This window comes from Stegodyphus dumicola, chromosome 2, assembly GCF_044657685.1.
Source record: "Stegodyphus dumicola isolate Sdum_Otavi_A_Nest chromosome 2, ASM4465768v1".
Classification (NCBI taxonomy): Eukaryota; Metazoa; Arthropoda; class Arachnida; order Araneae; family Eresidae; genus Stegodyphus; species Stegodyphus dumicola.
The window spans coordinates 241427502-241443772 of record NC_140769.1 but is presented as its reverse complement, the minus strand read 5'-3'; the positions used below and the strand labels follow the sequence as shown (position 1 = coordinate 241443772).

Here is a 16271-nt window from a genome sequence, read left to right as displayed (position 1 = left end):
ACTTCATGGAGCTTTTTTTTTCCGGGAGTGTCGTGGAAAAGCCAAGACTCGTCCCCCATGACCATGCGGGTAAAAAAGTCATCCGGATCAGCTTCGTGTAGTGCAAGAAGTTCTTTGCAGATGTCGACTCGCTTCACCTTTTCTTGTGGTGTGAATGCATAAGACACCCCACTTTGCATGCATATCTGTCATTTACAGATCACCATGCATAATCGCTTGCAATGTTCCTTGTGCAAGCTCCATCTCTTACCGCATCTAGTTGAACATTATGCATCTGTTTGCCATGATCAAATCAGACACAGCTGCACATTTGCTGTTGTATGTGATGTTGCTGGTCGTCCCGCGCTGACACCTTTGGGTGTGGTCTTCATTCCATTGTTGAACTTGCCAACCAATGGGATACAGTACACCTTGAGGATGCTTTATTCCCGCACACGGACACCCTGCGACGATGGATCTCACTACCCCATATCCCTTCCTTCCATAAGAACCATGTTGTCCTTGATAGTCACCCTCCATCATTGCTGTCCATGCTCTTAATGACAATGGCAAAAGAGACAGGCACTGATTTACACCGATCGCTTGTGGCCAGCATCATCTATGCATTTTGAGTAGCTCACACACCCTTGTGTCTATTTCACTTGTTTTCCCTGTCTCATAGTGTAATAGTTTCGTTGTGAGAGCCATTGTGTCAATCATTTCTGTACGATCCAAGTAAGTACAAATGTATATGTGTTTATATATGCACATACATACAAACACACTTTTTTACATTTCTGAATCTGATCCCGATAACAGAACAGTGCCAAAAACATGCTTTAAATATGGCAGTTCTATGCAATGTTGAAAACGGGAGTGTGGATAATCAGACATTACTGCAAATATTTATAAAATTATTTTAGCAACATACTTTTTTTAAAATATTTATACACTTTGTTTATGCTGATAAAACAGGTAACTCAAAACTAAAAAGGAACATCCATTAAGCTTTACAAAATACCTATTAAGTATCTTTCTTGTAAAAAATTAGAAAATTTCAAATATACAAATTTTTTACACTAAACACAGCAGCAGTTACATCTTTTTATTAATTACAGTAATGCAGAAATTGTTCATAAAAAGTCACCAGTTGGGTATAATTTAAATTACATCAGATGGATTATTGAAGAATTATATGATCCGAGACATAAGAAACTCTGATAAATGCTTTTGAATTCACCCACTTTCTTAAACAATCACAGACTAATTAAACCTGTAAGATAAATTTATGATCTTGTGCTTTGTTAAGTAGTAAAATTCCAAGAACTAGCTATTTATGATGCAACATGACAGATAAACTGAAATTCTTATGTTTTGCACAATGAATATTTGCGAGGTTACACGGATAATAAATTTGTGGCAGCATTATCTAAAAATTATAAAGCTTAGTTACATTTCTAACATAAATACCCAATTTATTTATTCAGATAACTCTGAACTGAACTAACTGTTGACCAATTACCTACAATACCTCCTCCAAAAAAATTATATCCTTCCATTTATATTTTCCTACAAGATGCCAGTGTAACCAGCCTCTTTATTTGATTATTAGGGAAAATTTAATTGAGGAACAATTAATTTCCTTTTCCATAAATAACATTTAATTAACAAGACTAATTTTTTTAATAAGAACATTTTTTTTTCTTTTCATTATTTAGAAGTAAATGCATATTTTCATCATTAATAAATGATCAATTATGATGAATAATCATGTAAAAGTGCTTAACAGTAGATGATTTAATTGTAAGTAATTAGCGTGTAACCCGGTGTCCATGTACACATCTATCCATTTTCACTTAAAAAACATCAGAGAGTTGCACAAATGGGGCATTGCGCACTCTCTTGACTTTGTCCATGAATACATCGATCTATTTTCACTTTAAAAAAATCAGGAGAATGATGACATCATATAATGTTAAAACAAAATTACTCATCACCAAAACCGAACAAAATTTGTAGCCAATTGAAGCTCAATAAACTGCATTTTAAATCACACGATGAAATAGCATAAATAAGGAAATATATATTATCGCATATATGCACTACAAAAAGGAAATATCGCATATTTAGAAATTTCTGCGTCTTCAGTCTGTCCCACACAAAATTCCTTAACAGCATCCACATTATTTCAACTAGAATATGCATACTGCTGTCACCTCATAAATTCACAAAAATAAGAGTCAAAAACATCCTTCGTAGTACTGGACTGTCGATGGCATTTCTTGCATGAACCTTCCTTGGGACAAACCTGTCTGAATGATCTTTACGTTTGACCATATGCATTTCCTTCGTACAAACAGAACACCTATAATGACTACTAAGTAAACCTTCATTTAAATACTAGGTCAATTAGTGTTTTTCCCCCTTTCGTTCCAAATCGTACAGAAACTTCATTAATCTCATCACATACAGCCATTTTACGGTGTACAGCACAAAATAAGCAACGTACAGTCAAAAGTCTTTAATCCGGACTCGTCGGGATTTTGACGATTCCGGATTATAGATCATCAGTTTAAATCTGGTAAGATGACATGCAGAAATTATAAAATTAAAAATATGAAACCATAATTTATGAAGTAAAGACCAATTATGATTTAAAGGGTATCAAAATTTATAAAAAAAAAGCTTTATATTTATTTGTTTACTTTAACTATTTGAGGTGTATTCGTGATATTTATAATGACGAGGAATTTGATTTAAATCATACAAAGATGGAGTACTTCGAGATGAAATACTACATTTAGTAAGGAATTATAAGCCAAATAAAATAAAAACATCTGCCCTGAAGATGAGTATAGTGCTGATAGAGCAAATTCCAGTTCATTGTGCGCCGCAACATTCCCCCCCCACACACACACACACCCTGCAGAGCAGCGTGAATTTGATGAACAGATTTCAGAATGGTTAGAGAAACATAGGATATGCCTTTATCCATTTTTTGCAGCAATTCCACTTTTTGTTTTATGGACATCAAAACATGCTTTCGCTTTGTAGATCCTTAGGCAGCTCCAGAATCAGAAATTCTTTTTGACATAATCGAAAGTTCAAGCTTACTTTTATAAAATTGCTCTAACAGTCTGCAAAAAATAATAAGCCAGATCCAATTAGAAGATTAAGGAACAACGCAATCTGCAACATTAACTGAAATAGATAATTAGATCATTTTAGCTTAGCTTATACTGTCCGTTATACATTAAATGCACATGCGTAAACGTATTATGCGCAGAAAGTTTGTAGCTTTGAGGTCCAGATTAGACTTTTGACTGTACTTCCTAACTGATATCTAACACAGAAATAAGCCCTTACAAATATTTTCCCATCAGTCAAATTCATTGCAATCATGCAACCAATCACGTCATAACAGGGTTTCCATAACATTTAACTACTCAGGTTACCATAAATGAACAACAATTTGGCGATAAGTTAAGGGGCATCCTAAAATATAGACTAACCTAAAAATGGTGCCCCCATTACACTATATATATAGCTCCTGATGCCCCCATTACACTATATATATAGCTCCAAGAGCTAGGACACTATATAACACTAGACAACTAACACAAGCTAAGTGTTAATTAGCTGCAAAATTTAACGGTGAAAGAGAGGCAGATTAATTGCAATTTAGAGTTTGCACTGTGAGTGATTTTGAGAATTGACAATATTCCTTATTCGTTAAAATGATATTGCTTAATATCTGCCTTTTCCTTGAGTTATTTACTGTCCTCCATATAATTAATTTTTATAATGTGGTGCAGGCCACTTGAATCCAACACAAGGCACGTACAGTATTGTAGTCAGCTGTAACATCATCCTTTCTATTAAATGTTCCCAAGGCAAATCAGAAGTGCATTCGAGACCTAGATGGCTGATGAGTGCAGAAGCTGAGGTGATGCTTCTGTTAAAGGCCATTCAGACTGGTGTTTATCTGAGCTAACAGAGATGACGAAGCCGACCCATCTCTAAAATCAGTTTTCCTCCATAGCGTAGCGTATATTCATTCTGCTATACGTGCAGTTAAAAATCTTAACTGCACATATAGCAGAGCTAGTCGACACATGGAACTGATTCTGTTAGCTCAGATAAACCCATGTCTAAATGGCCCTTTAGAGACAATAATGTATTACTTGATGAATAATTACTTTTTCTTCTAAATGTTAAAGTCTTTAATGTTATCAATGTTAGTATTCGTCTTCATTAAAGTGTCTTGTTAATTTAGTTCTTGTTAGTGCACAAACTGTCAATTTTTTCCTGCTTATCTGGAGTTATTATTTAAAGAGATGGCAATAAATCCATAGATCATACCAATACATATATCACCAAAAGTCCAAACAAATTGTCTAACTCAACCTATCAAACAAGCTGAAAGTAAGAGCCATTACCTCTGCAGCATCCATTAAAAAAATAGGGATAAAAATAAGGTAGAAAGAAACAACATTTTTGGTACCAACAAATTTCTTTTTCTCAATTTGTTTTAACTTTGGAGCAGGGGCATAATTTGTCACTTTTGCAACAACAAAGTGAACTTAACTGATGGTTGCTCACCATATAAATCTGCATGACCAAGAATTCTCAATCAGCAGGAAATTCCTAGGTTCAGGGAGGAATGCGATCAGCTTTTTATTTATCTGTTAAGTATTTAGTTTTAGTTTATGTACATAACGATTACTTTTATTCAAGTTTTGATATTTATCAATGTTTTCTATATGTTTTATTGTGTAATCTATAAAATGCATAACAAAATTAGGTACTTCCTTATTATAGCAGATCCCAAAATGTAATCAGTAGTCAACCAAGATGTAAAATGTATCCAGGTATAAGAACGTGTGGTGAGAATTCTCAGTTAATTAGATATTCAATCTCGGGAGCCATTATAATAAGAAAGTACCTAAAAATATCTATATTTAAATAAATATATATGTAATTTTCAAGTATTGGAAAGAACGAAAAGAATGATTTTCCAGCAACAGTGAAACAGGTGCATGAGGAGAAAAAGGTTAAGAATCACTATTCTAGATTGATGAACATGTGATGAAACAAGGCATAAAGAAAAGAATCAACATGATGCCTACTGTTAGTAAAACATAAATCACATGTCCTGTGTTAATGATGAAATGTGGTATAATGATACTCACCTGGACTTGCTTCCAATAAAGATTTTGGAGAATTGTTAGAAAATTGCGAATCGCATACCAATATTAAAAAATTTGATTATAAATTATTTAACATATAATGATTATGATTAAATTATTTTTTCAATTCATATCATAAGCTGACTTCAAAACTTGAAAAAATATGTTATGAATTTTGATTTATACACACACAGAAATAGAGAGTGAAATGGTACTTACATACTATGACGACTACCTAGATATCTCAGCAAAACTGCCGACCCTTGTAGGTTATACAGGCTAACCCTAACATAGGTTATAGAGGGTGCTAAAATAAAGAGTATTATCCTGCACTACCACACCTTTTTTGGCTACATTTATGCAGATTATTACGTTTAGGTTAAACACGTGAAACTTTTTGTGATTATTTTCTTCCCAATGGATATCAACATTTTCCAACTTCCTTCAAATGAAGAAGAGATAGAATTTTTCAAAGAGGCTGGAATTTTACCCAAAGAACACATTTGTAAAAACAGCCATGATATGAAGTTTTATAATTCAGGGATTTTATTGGAGATGCAATGTCAAAAATTGTCAACAAAGTTTGGTGTCCGAACTGGTACGTGGTTTGAAAACATTTGTATTGAATTTTTAAAAGCTTTAAGATTTATTTACTTTGAGGCATATGAACAGTCATCAATTAAATGGTGCAAACATCAGTTGGATTTATCCGATAAGACTGTTATTGATTGATAATTATATGTATGTGAAGGATTTGGAAGATAATCGAAATATTAAAATTGGAGGGCCCAGAATGATTGTCGAAATCGGCAAAAGCCTTTTTACGCATTGAAAGAATAATCAAGGTTGTATCTTACCACAACACTGGGTCTTTGGTGGAACTTGCTGCGAGACAAAAGAAACATTTCCTGTCAGAGTTCTAGTAGAGCAGAAGGCAACAACATTAATGCATGAAATCCAACAAAATATTGCTGAAGACTCAACAATAATGTCAGATTCGTGGCCTGGATATCAAAGAGAGGAGCTCATTGCTGCCGATTTAGAACATTTTAAAGTGAATCATTGATGCAATTTTGTTGATCCATCTATGTAGACTCATACTCAACACGTTGAAAGAATGTAGGGTTCTGCAAAATGGAGGAACAAGCAACAACGTGGGACAAACCACCATCATTTGGATACTTATTTAGCCGTTGTATTTGGCAGAAAAAACAGGAAAAGCCTTTCAATACTATTTTGAAAGCTATTTCCTGGCACTTCGCTCACCATTAATTTCAACGTTTTCTTTTAACCAGTTTTAAGTAAGTTAATTTTAAATTTTTTAATCTGTATTTAGTATATAGTTTATATATATATTTGGAATTTTGGGTTTTTAGGTTTTAGTTCCTTTATAATTAGGGCTTTTATTTTTAAAAAAATTTATAAACATAAACCCAAAAAAGGCCAATGAAGATTTTTGTTGGCAAATGCTGCCAAGGTAGTCCTCATAGTGTGTAAGTACCGTAAACTAACCCATTTGAAATAACAGTAACTTTTTTTTTTTGAATGATATAAACCTTACTTCAAAATGCCCAAATTTCTTGATAGTGAACATAAAATATGGGTATCAACAGGATCAGCTTAATGCATGGGCTCACTAAAGCCTTTGCCTGGGGCCTCACAAGTACAGGAGCTCCATACTAATCCATCTGCATTTAATTGTTTTTATTGATTGTCATAGAGATCTCAGCACAATGGTTTGTCTAGATTCCTTTAATGCTGTTAAAACGACACTGAGTTATCAACAACTGTAGACTACATCGTGAATGTACATAATATCCTGTTGTAACTAATGGCTGGAGATCCAAGCAGAAAAACAATAAGATTACGTTCAACTTTTGTAATAGCTTTTGTCAGAAATGATGTTCATTTTCATCAAGAATAAAGACATATTATACTTTCATTTTTGCAAATGCAACCTGAAGTCCGAGTCTCTGAAAAGAGTCTACTTTTCATGATTATTCTTTTCCTGTGAACAATTTACTGCTCCTGCTATTCTACAGAATAATCCATTCTACTAGTGTTCATATCCCATTCAGCACACGAAATCGAGACAGGATTATCTTTTGCCCAAATGTTTAGTTTACAATATGCTATCACCAGAACATTTATTTTTATCTCCAAGGGACAGGACAAGAAGTGGGCAGACTCCAGAATTTCATTATTGGTCGTAGCAAGCGTTGCCACTTGCACAGAATGAAATTTCATAACTTTTCTAGTGTGTTTTAAGAAAATTTCAGCCTACCCACGTAGTGCACATTGGCTGTGCTGAGGTTAAATTAATTATTAATTAATTACCACTTGAAAACAGAAAAATTTAACAATTACATACGAATCTCCAAAGTATTAATATTATAAGTATAACCCATATTGTTTTCCTCAATAACTTTCAAATTTAGTTTTTGCCAAGTTAAAATTTGCTATTCATTACCTGCATACTAAACAATCATTCTCTTCAGCAATCATCAGCTGTATCACAAAATTAGTCAAGTCCAAATAAATTCCCTTTTTAACATGCTGCAAAAACAGGCTCAAAACCAGCTGCGAACGATGCTCACACGATGCATAATTTGCCGTTGTCGTGGAAATTGCTTTTTTTGAGAATCGCCATATGAAATTCTTCCTCCCCCGCAGCCCGAATTGCCGCGCCGATGGAAAAACATATAAACCATCAAATAAAACTCAAAATTGCATTTCTGATTATAGATAGGCAACGTAGTTTTAACATGCCGTCACGTAATCTCTATCGTATTTATATGACAGCCAGACTCACTATCCATAAAATTGATACTATCTTTCACAAATAAATGTTCATGTAAAAAGAGTTGCCATAGAAACCAACATCAGCCGCAGAACACTCAATTGCATGAAAACACCAGCGCACAACACATATCGCCGCATTTGGCGACCTGAGGGCACATATAAGAGTAGTACCTAAATTTAAAATGATGCTTATGTATTATCCTATCAACCGTGAAATTGTGATCAAGTAGTGTAATTTAGCACCATAGATATGCGTGATGTCACAATCCACTCATAACATCTGTTTCTTTTGTTCTAGAATGTGATCTGCTTTCTGTTGGTCGAAAAAATTAACATTTGTTAAATAGTGAAAAGAACAATTGGATATGGCCAAAAGAGTAACAGACTGGAACAATTTCTGCAAAAGATCTGCACTCACAGCATTCTAAATACAGCTTCTGGTAAAAGTAAAAAGCCTAAAAAAATAGTAGATTTCAACAAATGAATTTTTTTAAGAATTTTTTAATTTGAATACTGCCAAAACAGACATCATTCAGTAAATTGTGCAGGAAGAATGATGAAAGTTTTATTGTAAGAGTTACACACAGAAATACAGCTCAAAATTTTGCAGGAACAATGAATTGTGCACCTTTGGTTGTTTGTACGTTTGAAGTGTATTGTTTGTACATTTGAAGTGTACATGTGAAAGTTGGTGGGATCTTCGCCAACTTTCACAGTTCATGGGATAATATGTTATGTACATTTAAAATAGTAATTCAGATTTTAAAAAAAATTAGGTAATAAAATTTTTTCAGTATAAATTTTTCTGTCTAAAATAAGATTTCTGTTATAAATTTCATAGTTTTATGTTTTCCGGATTTGGGTGTTCATCCACAGAGAACCCGTTGGCGCCATTGCATTTTTACTTGCCAAGCTCGATGAGCCGAGCCATAAACTTGATTTTTAGTACATGCAAATTCAAGTTAGCAGACAAAACAGTATATTAAGCATATGGCAGTAAAAATTCAGGTTAATCTTTGGTTTATGGTAACTTGGCGATTTTTTAACGACAACCCTGCTACAGCAACCTGCTAGTTTTTGTTTGGACGCCATTCTGTTTTCACGAAGTAAAGGCATTTTTTTTTTAACTCAACATTTTTTTTCAACAATCTGCTAGCCGAATTACACTTATGCTAGAACTTTTATGGAACAAAAGTGCTTAATCATGACAAAGATTAGGTGCGAAATTGGGAGAAAGTGCAGAATCCCAAACTGCTTGCCGCGTTTTTAAGAATTGCACATACACGGTATCCATGTACCCTTCGACCTATTTTCACTTTGATTTCTGGGATGTATTTCACAAAACATCCCAGAATTGCACAAAAATGGCATTGCGCATACTCTTGACTTTATCCATGTACACTGCTAAAGTCCTAGCTAGTAACCTTTATCGCCTTACCAAAATGTCACCAAACTACCTGTTACCATATTCCAATGATTAGACAAAATTCACAGATAATAAGCATGTAGATGTAAAACTAACTGGTTAAACGTGATATATGAAAATAAATTTATATTAAATTCAAGTTAGCACAGAAAAGAATATATTAAGCATAAGACAATATATAAGCATTTATAACAGAAATAAAAATTTATTTAAAAAATATAAATGACCATGGGGATACATCAAACTATTCTGTCATCTTAGATAAACAGTAAAATTTTTTATTTCAATTTAATCATCTATTTATGTCACACCTGTCATCTTCTGAAAGGTTATTGTTAGAAAAGCATTAACAATATATTATCTTGTTATAATTTTAGATGACAATAACCAATAATAAAAATAAAAGCATTACTTATTTAAAATGCATATGCACATTTTTGCGGCCTACGAAAACAAATTATTTTACGGGTTGGAAACCTGTAAAATAATAATGGTTCAGCGTGCTTACAGCTTTTAATAATTAAGAACACAACATAAACAGCCGTGTTATAAATTAGCATTCACCCCTCTCGCCAACCGGCATCTATCTACAAAAACTTCTTTAATTATACGAAAATATTTCTAAATATCAGTTGTTAAAAAATTCAGAAAAATAATGTGGAAAATCAGAAAAAATAATAATAAATAAGAGAACAATAATATAAATCTGGGTTGATCTTTACAATATGGTAACTGATAGTTTGGCGACATTTTGGAGGCGATAAATGTTACTACCTGGGACTTTGGTAATAATGTGAGCAGTACTCAGTTCCGATTATGCATTATTTTGTGTGGGGGAAATGAGAGATCATGGGATATGTCATGTGATATTAATGGACGAATTACTGTTCTTTAATCGGGAAAAAATCTGGCAATTTTGTATTTGGCTTTATTCTGTGTTGTGTGAAATAGTGTTTGTGAATTTTTGGATCCCATGGCCGTAACTAAAGTGAATTCGAAATGGGTATTTAGTGGTATTGAAAAGGATAGTAATAAATGTTTTTTAAGGTTGTGCGAGAGAGAAATAAAGATGTTTTATTATGTTATTTATTTTACCTGGTATCTTGCTTTGAAAGATAAGTATGATTTTAAAGATTCTGAAAGAGAAGGAAGAAAAGTGTATCCGCCACGTAATCAAGATTCTGAAGAAGATTAGGTAAGTTAGTATTTTTAATTATTTGAGGATATTATTTTTATGCATTGTTGTAAATGTAAGGTGGAAAGGAATTTGGTATTATTGGGAAAATTGTTATTAGCAATGATTTAGTTTAAAGTAATTAGGATTGTAAGGTAATTTTTATTAATTTAATGTATGTGCTCATTTATATTTTAAGTAGTGTTTTTGAATTTAATTATATTTTAATGAAATGATAGTTATTTTGTGAATTTTATGTTTGTAGGAATTTGGTATACGTTTAAGTTGAAATAAACGTGCAAGGAAATAATTTAAATATTTGATATTAAGTATTTGTAATGCTTGCGGTATGAATTCGTTGGTGACGTGTATAATGTAATAGATGATTTAGAGGTAAAAGTTTTTGGATATTCTATTTATTTTATATGTGGAAATGTTGATATTTGTAAAGGGTAAATACTTTTTCGCGATCATGTAATTTCATATATGTTCTTTTTACCGGGTTTAAAGATTGAGAAAATTGTCATGTATTTTCGTGAAATTTTTTTAATTTATGAGAAAAAAGCAGTGTACATGGATATAGTGAAGAGTGTGCGCAATGCCATTTTTGTGCAATTCTGGGATGTTTTTTTAAGTAAAAATAAGTCGACGTGTACATGGTTTAGTGATATTGTAATGAAATGATAGTTATTTTGTGAATTTTATGCTTGTAGGAATTTGGTATACGTTTAAGTTGAAATAAACGTGCATGGAAATAATTTAAATATTTGATATTAAGTATTTGTAATGCTTGCGGTATGAATTCGTTGGTGACGTGTATAATGTAATAGATGATTTAGAGGTAAAAGTTTTTGGATATTCTATTTATTTTATATGTGGAAATGTTGATATTTGCAAAGGGTAAATACTTTTTCGCGATCATGTAATTTCATATATGTTCTTTTTACCGGGTTTAAAGATTGAGAAAATTGTCATGTATTTTCGTGAAATTTTTTTAATTTATGAGAAAAAAGCAGTGTACATGGATATAGTGAAGAGTGTGCGCAATGCCATTTTTGTGCAATTTTGGGATGTTTTTTTAAGTAAAAATAAGTCGACGTGTACATGGTTTAGTGATATTGTAATGAAATGATAGTTATTTTGTGAATTTTATGCTTGTAGGAATTTGGTATACGTTTAAGTTGAAATAAACGTGCATGGAAATAATTTAAATATTTCATATTAAGTATTTGTAATGCTTGCGGTATGAATTCGTTGGTGACGTGTATAATGTAATAGATGATTTAGAGGTAAAAGTTTTTGGATATTCTATTTATTTTATATGTGGAAATGTTGATATTTGTTAAGGGTAAATACTTTTTCGCGATCATGTAATTTCATATATGTTCTTTTTACCGGGTTTAAAGACTGAGAAAATTGTCATGTATTTTCGTGAAATTTTTTTAATTTATGAGAAAAAAGCAGTGTACATGGATATAGTGAAGAGTGTGCGCAATGCCATTTTTGTGCAATTCTGGGATGTTTTTTTAAGTAAAAATAAGTTGGCGTGTACATGGTTTATGTGTATGTGTTATTTTGAAAAATGCGTAAGGAGGATGGTATTGTGCAGTTTTTCCTAATTTTGCAGTGAATATTTGTCATGATTAAGCAGTTTTGTTTGATAAAATTTCTAGCATAAGTGTAATTCGGCTAGTAGATTGTTGTAAGAAGTGTTCAGGAGATAAAAAGAAAAGAAACATGTCTTTACTTCGTGAAGACAAAATGGCGGCGGGGAAAAAAAATAGAGGGTTGCTGTAGGAGAGTTGGTCGCCAAATTTTCGCCAAAAAATCGCCAAGTTACCATAATGTAAAGATCAACCTAAATCTGCAAATTCAAAGAACGACAGTGATAATTCAACAAAATGAACGCAAGAGGAATGGTTGCAACCTTTGAATAGGATGAATCTGCTGGGTTACCAGGTTTGAACTATTATCGCCAAAGTTGGCAATGTTTACATTTACCGGTTCTTTGCGGAAGTGCTTCCGGATTTTATAAAATGGGCAACACAGAAACTTTTTATATATTAAATTGACTATATTTTTATGTTTGTATACTTAAAAAACTGTATCAACAAAAACAACAACAAAACGTACAAACAATTTCATTGTCAGCTGTCACTGAGCACTATAGTGAAAATGCGATAATTAGATTAAGATAGTTAGGGGTTGAATGTCTTTTAATAAGATAATTAAGAATTACGACTGGATTATTAGGATCCGTTTGAAACTGATTAATCAATATGATCACACAAAATATAATGCAAAATACCTGACAGCAACTACCAGGTTTGCTAACATTAGGCTGTGAAGGTTACTTTTTTTTTTTTTTTTTTTGTTTTGTTTTTAAATTTTTGGCAATTAAATATTTGCAAAGGTTTTCATATAGAGAAATGTGAGAAAGACAAAATGAAAAATCGGTTGATCTTTACATTATGGTAACTTGGCGTTTTTTTTGGCGAAAATTTGGCGACCAACTCTCATACAGCAACCCTCTATTTTTTTTTCCCGCCGCCATTTTGTCTTCACGAAGTAAAGACATGTTTCTTTTCTTTTTATCTACTGAACACTTCTTCCAACAATCTACTAGCCGAATTACACTTATGCTAGAAATTTTATCTAACAAAACTGCTTAATCATGACAAATATTCACTGCAAAATTGGGAAAAAGTGCACAATACCATACTCCTTACGCATTTTTCAAAATAACACATATACATAAACCATGTACACGCCGACTTATTTTTACTTAAAAAAACATCCCAGAGTTGCACAAAAATGGCATTGCGCACACTCTTCACTATATCCATGTACACTGCTTTTTTCTCATAAATTAGAAAAATTTCACGAAAATACATGACAATTTTCTCAATCTTTCAACCCAGTAAAAAGAACATATATGAAATTACCTGATCGCGAAAAAGTATTTACCCTTTCCAAATATGAACATTTCCACATATAAAATAAATAAAATATCCAAAAACTTTTACCTCTAAATCATCTATTACATTATACACGTCACCAACGAATTCATACCGCAATCATTACAAATACTTGGTATCAAATATTTAAATTATTTCCATGCACGTTTACTTCAACTCAAACGTATACCAAATTCCTACAAACATAAAATTCACAAAATAACTATCATTTAATTAAAATATAATTAAATTCAAAAACACTACTTAAAATATGAATGAGCACATACATTAAATTAATAAAAATTACCTTACAATCCTAATTACTTTAAACTAAATCATAGCTAATAACAATTTTCCCAATAATACCAAATTCCTTTACTTCCACCTTACATTTAGAACAATGCATAAAAATAATATCCTCAAATAATTAAAAATACTAACTTACCTAATCTTCTTCAGAATCTTGATTACGTGTCCGATAAACTTTTCTTTAGTTACGGCCATGGGATCCAAAAATTCACGATCACTGTTTCACACAACACAGAATAAACCAAATACAAAATTTCCAGATTTTTTCCCGATTTCCCCCCTTTTCCGATTAAAGAACCGTAATTCGTCCATTAATATTACATGACATATCCCATGATCTCTCATTTCCCTCACACAAAATAATGCGTAATCGGAACTGAGTACTGCTCACATTATTACCAAAGTCCCAGGTAGTAACCTTTATAGCCTCCAAAATGTCGCCAAACTACCAGTTACCATATTGTAAAGATGAACCGAAAAATCCTTTATAGATAGCTGATATACGTTGTCTACATGGAAAATTTTGATAAATTGCAATTATTACTTTTATTATCTTAGTTACTAAAAGATTCAATTTTTAATAAAAAGCCTACGTTAAAATATACTTTTATTGAATTACTTTTTATTTATATATTACATAAAATACATATTACAATCTTTTATTTTCTCGTTACATTAGTATTTCACGCAGTAGGTACTAAAACTCAAATTATATTAAGTAAATAAAAACATTTTATAAACGATTTCTAATACAAATGTTATACCTGAGCACAGTAAACACATATGTGGAAGTATGAACATGTATGGAATATACCTTTCACATAATCGCATTAACGACTGTTTAAAATAACATAAATGACCCAAACAAGTTACATTAACAATATATGCAATTAAATGCACACTACCACGAGTTGTATCGTCGTCATTAAGATTAAGAAATAGATGAATATACAACATAATGGGACACAAAAAAATATTAACTCAAAAGCCAGTAAATTAAACGATCAATGTTAGCAATAAGAATAAAATGTTTATTATTATTTTCAAATAAAAATTATATTTTGAACACAATCGAACTTACCGCAAACATTTTGGAATTTTGATGTATGGAGTTGAGGAGTCGTTATCATGTCAGCGTTTCTCTTTCTTTTGTTTTCGTTTGCTTATTTCATATATAAGGCCTGAAAGTAGCATTTAACAGTTATAAAAGACCTTTAATCTGCTGCTTTAAAAGTATTTCAGATGTAAGAATTTGGACATTTAAGATAGAAAAACAGTGCACAGAAATTTAAAATAAGAGCAATTTTATGAATACTTTTTGTTTTAACAATTAAAGCAAAATATTGTGCCATTCTACAGTTATTTATGTCTTGATCTTTCTGGAATGCTCTCCTAATTAAAAGATGAATAACTTTTTATTGATTATCCAGCCCTTCTCTACGTCAATTAATTAATTAACCGTATTAATACATATATGAAATCGGATCGAAAAGTAATTGCCCTGAGTTTTCATCATAAATAGACATTACTCGACATTTAATGCTAATTTAGCAATATAACAAAACCAAATTAGCAATTATTATTAAACAGATGCCAAAAACACATCTTAATCCCCTTTTCCCCATATATTTTTCTTTTCTGTCTAGCGCCTATTTCTCACATAATATTTACTTCCGTTGGCATAATGAAATGTCGCCCAAGTCCTTGGCGCAACTAAGGCTCCGAACAATATCCGTAATACCTTTTTTGCAAGGTTGGGAAAAACATTTTTATATTTATCGACGATTTCCTGAAAAGTTGGCGTTTTAATTTTTTTAGCTTTTGGAGGAACAGTGCTATTTTTCCTATAGCCTGGGGATTGCAGAAAGTTGCTCGCCTCTTCAAGATCTATGCCGCCGATGGTGAACTTATCAGATTTAGATGATCAATCATTTCCCTGTCAAGATAATACTCAACTTCACCAAGTTAGTGAATATCATACTACGATGGGAATACTTCCCAACCTGTTGGAAAACTGCCAAGATTGTCCCTAGTTGATTTAAAACAGAAAATTGTTGAAAGTAGAGATTATGATGAAGTCTTCGTCAAAGGAGTTTTAGACACGATAATAGAAGAACGGAAAGAGAAGAACGGAAAGAGAGGGAGGAAAGAGAAGAACCTAGGAGACAGGAAGAAGCAGAAGAGCGGAGAAGGAACGAACAGTATGAATTAGAGAGATTAAGACTTGAAGCAGAGACAAAGTCTCAAAATATCGGACAGATCCGGCCGAAAACGGAGCTGCGTCACCTTATGCAGAAATTCGATGACAAGAAAGGAGATATCAGTCTATATTTGCTATTGTTTGAAAGGCAAGCAGAATGGGCTAAAATTGATAAAGAAGAATTTGTATCTCATTTACTAGGACTACTTCCTTACGAAGTAACCCAGTTAATAGC

The 16271-nt window shown here is 32.2% G+C and overlaps 1 protein-coding gene across 2 annotated transcripts in view; it reads right to left on the bottom strand.

Moving 5' to 3' along the window:
* Positions 1-14963, bottom strand: part of rept (RuvB-like helicase 2 rept) — an 86599-nt gene extending 71636 nt beyond the window's left edge. Inside the window, exon 1 of one of the 2 annotated variants that reach the window (XM_085811944.1) lies at positions 14918-14963. In XM_085811944.1, coding sequence (XP_085668070.1) covers positions 14918-14926 — 9 coding nt within the window. In that variant the 5' untranslated portion in view covers positions 14927-14963. The remainder of the gene's footprint in view (positions 1-14917) is intronic. The other variant, XM_085811945.1, reaches the window with a different exon arrangement.
* Positions 14964-16271: the final 1308 nt, after the last annotated feature.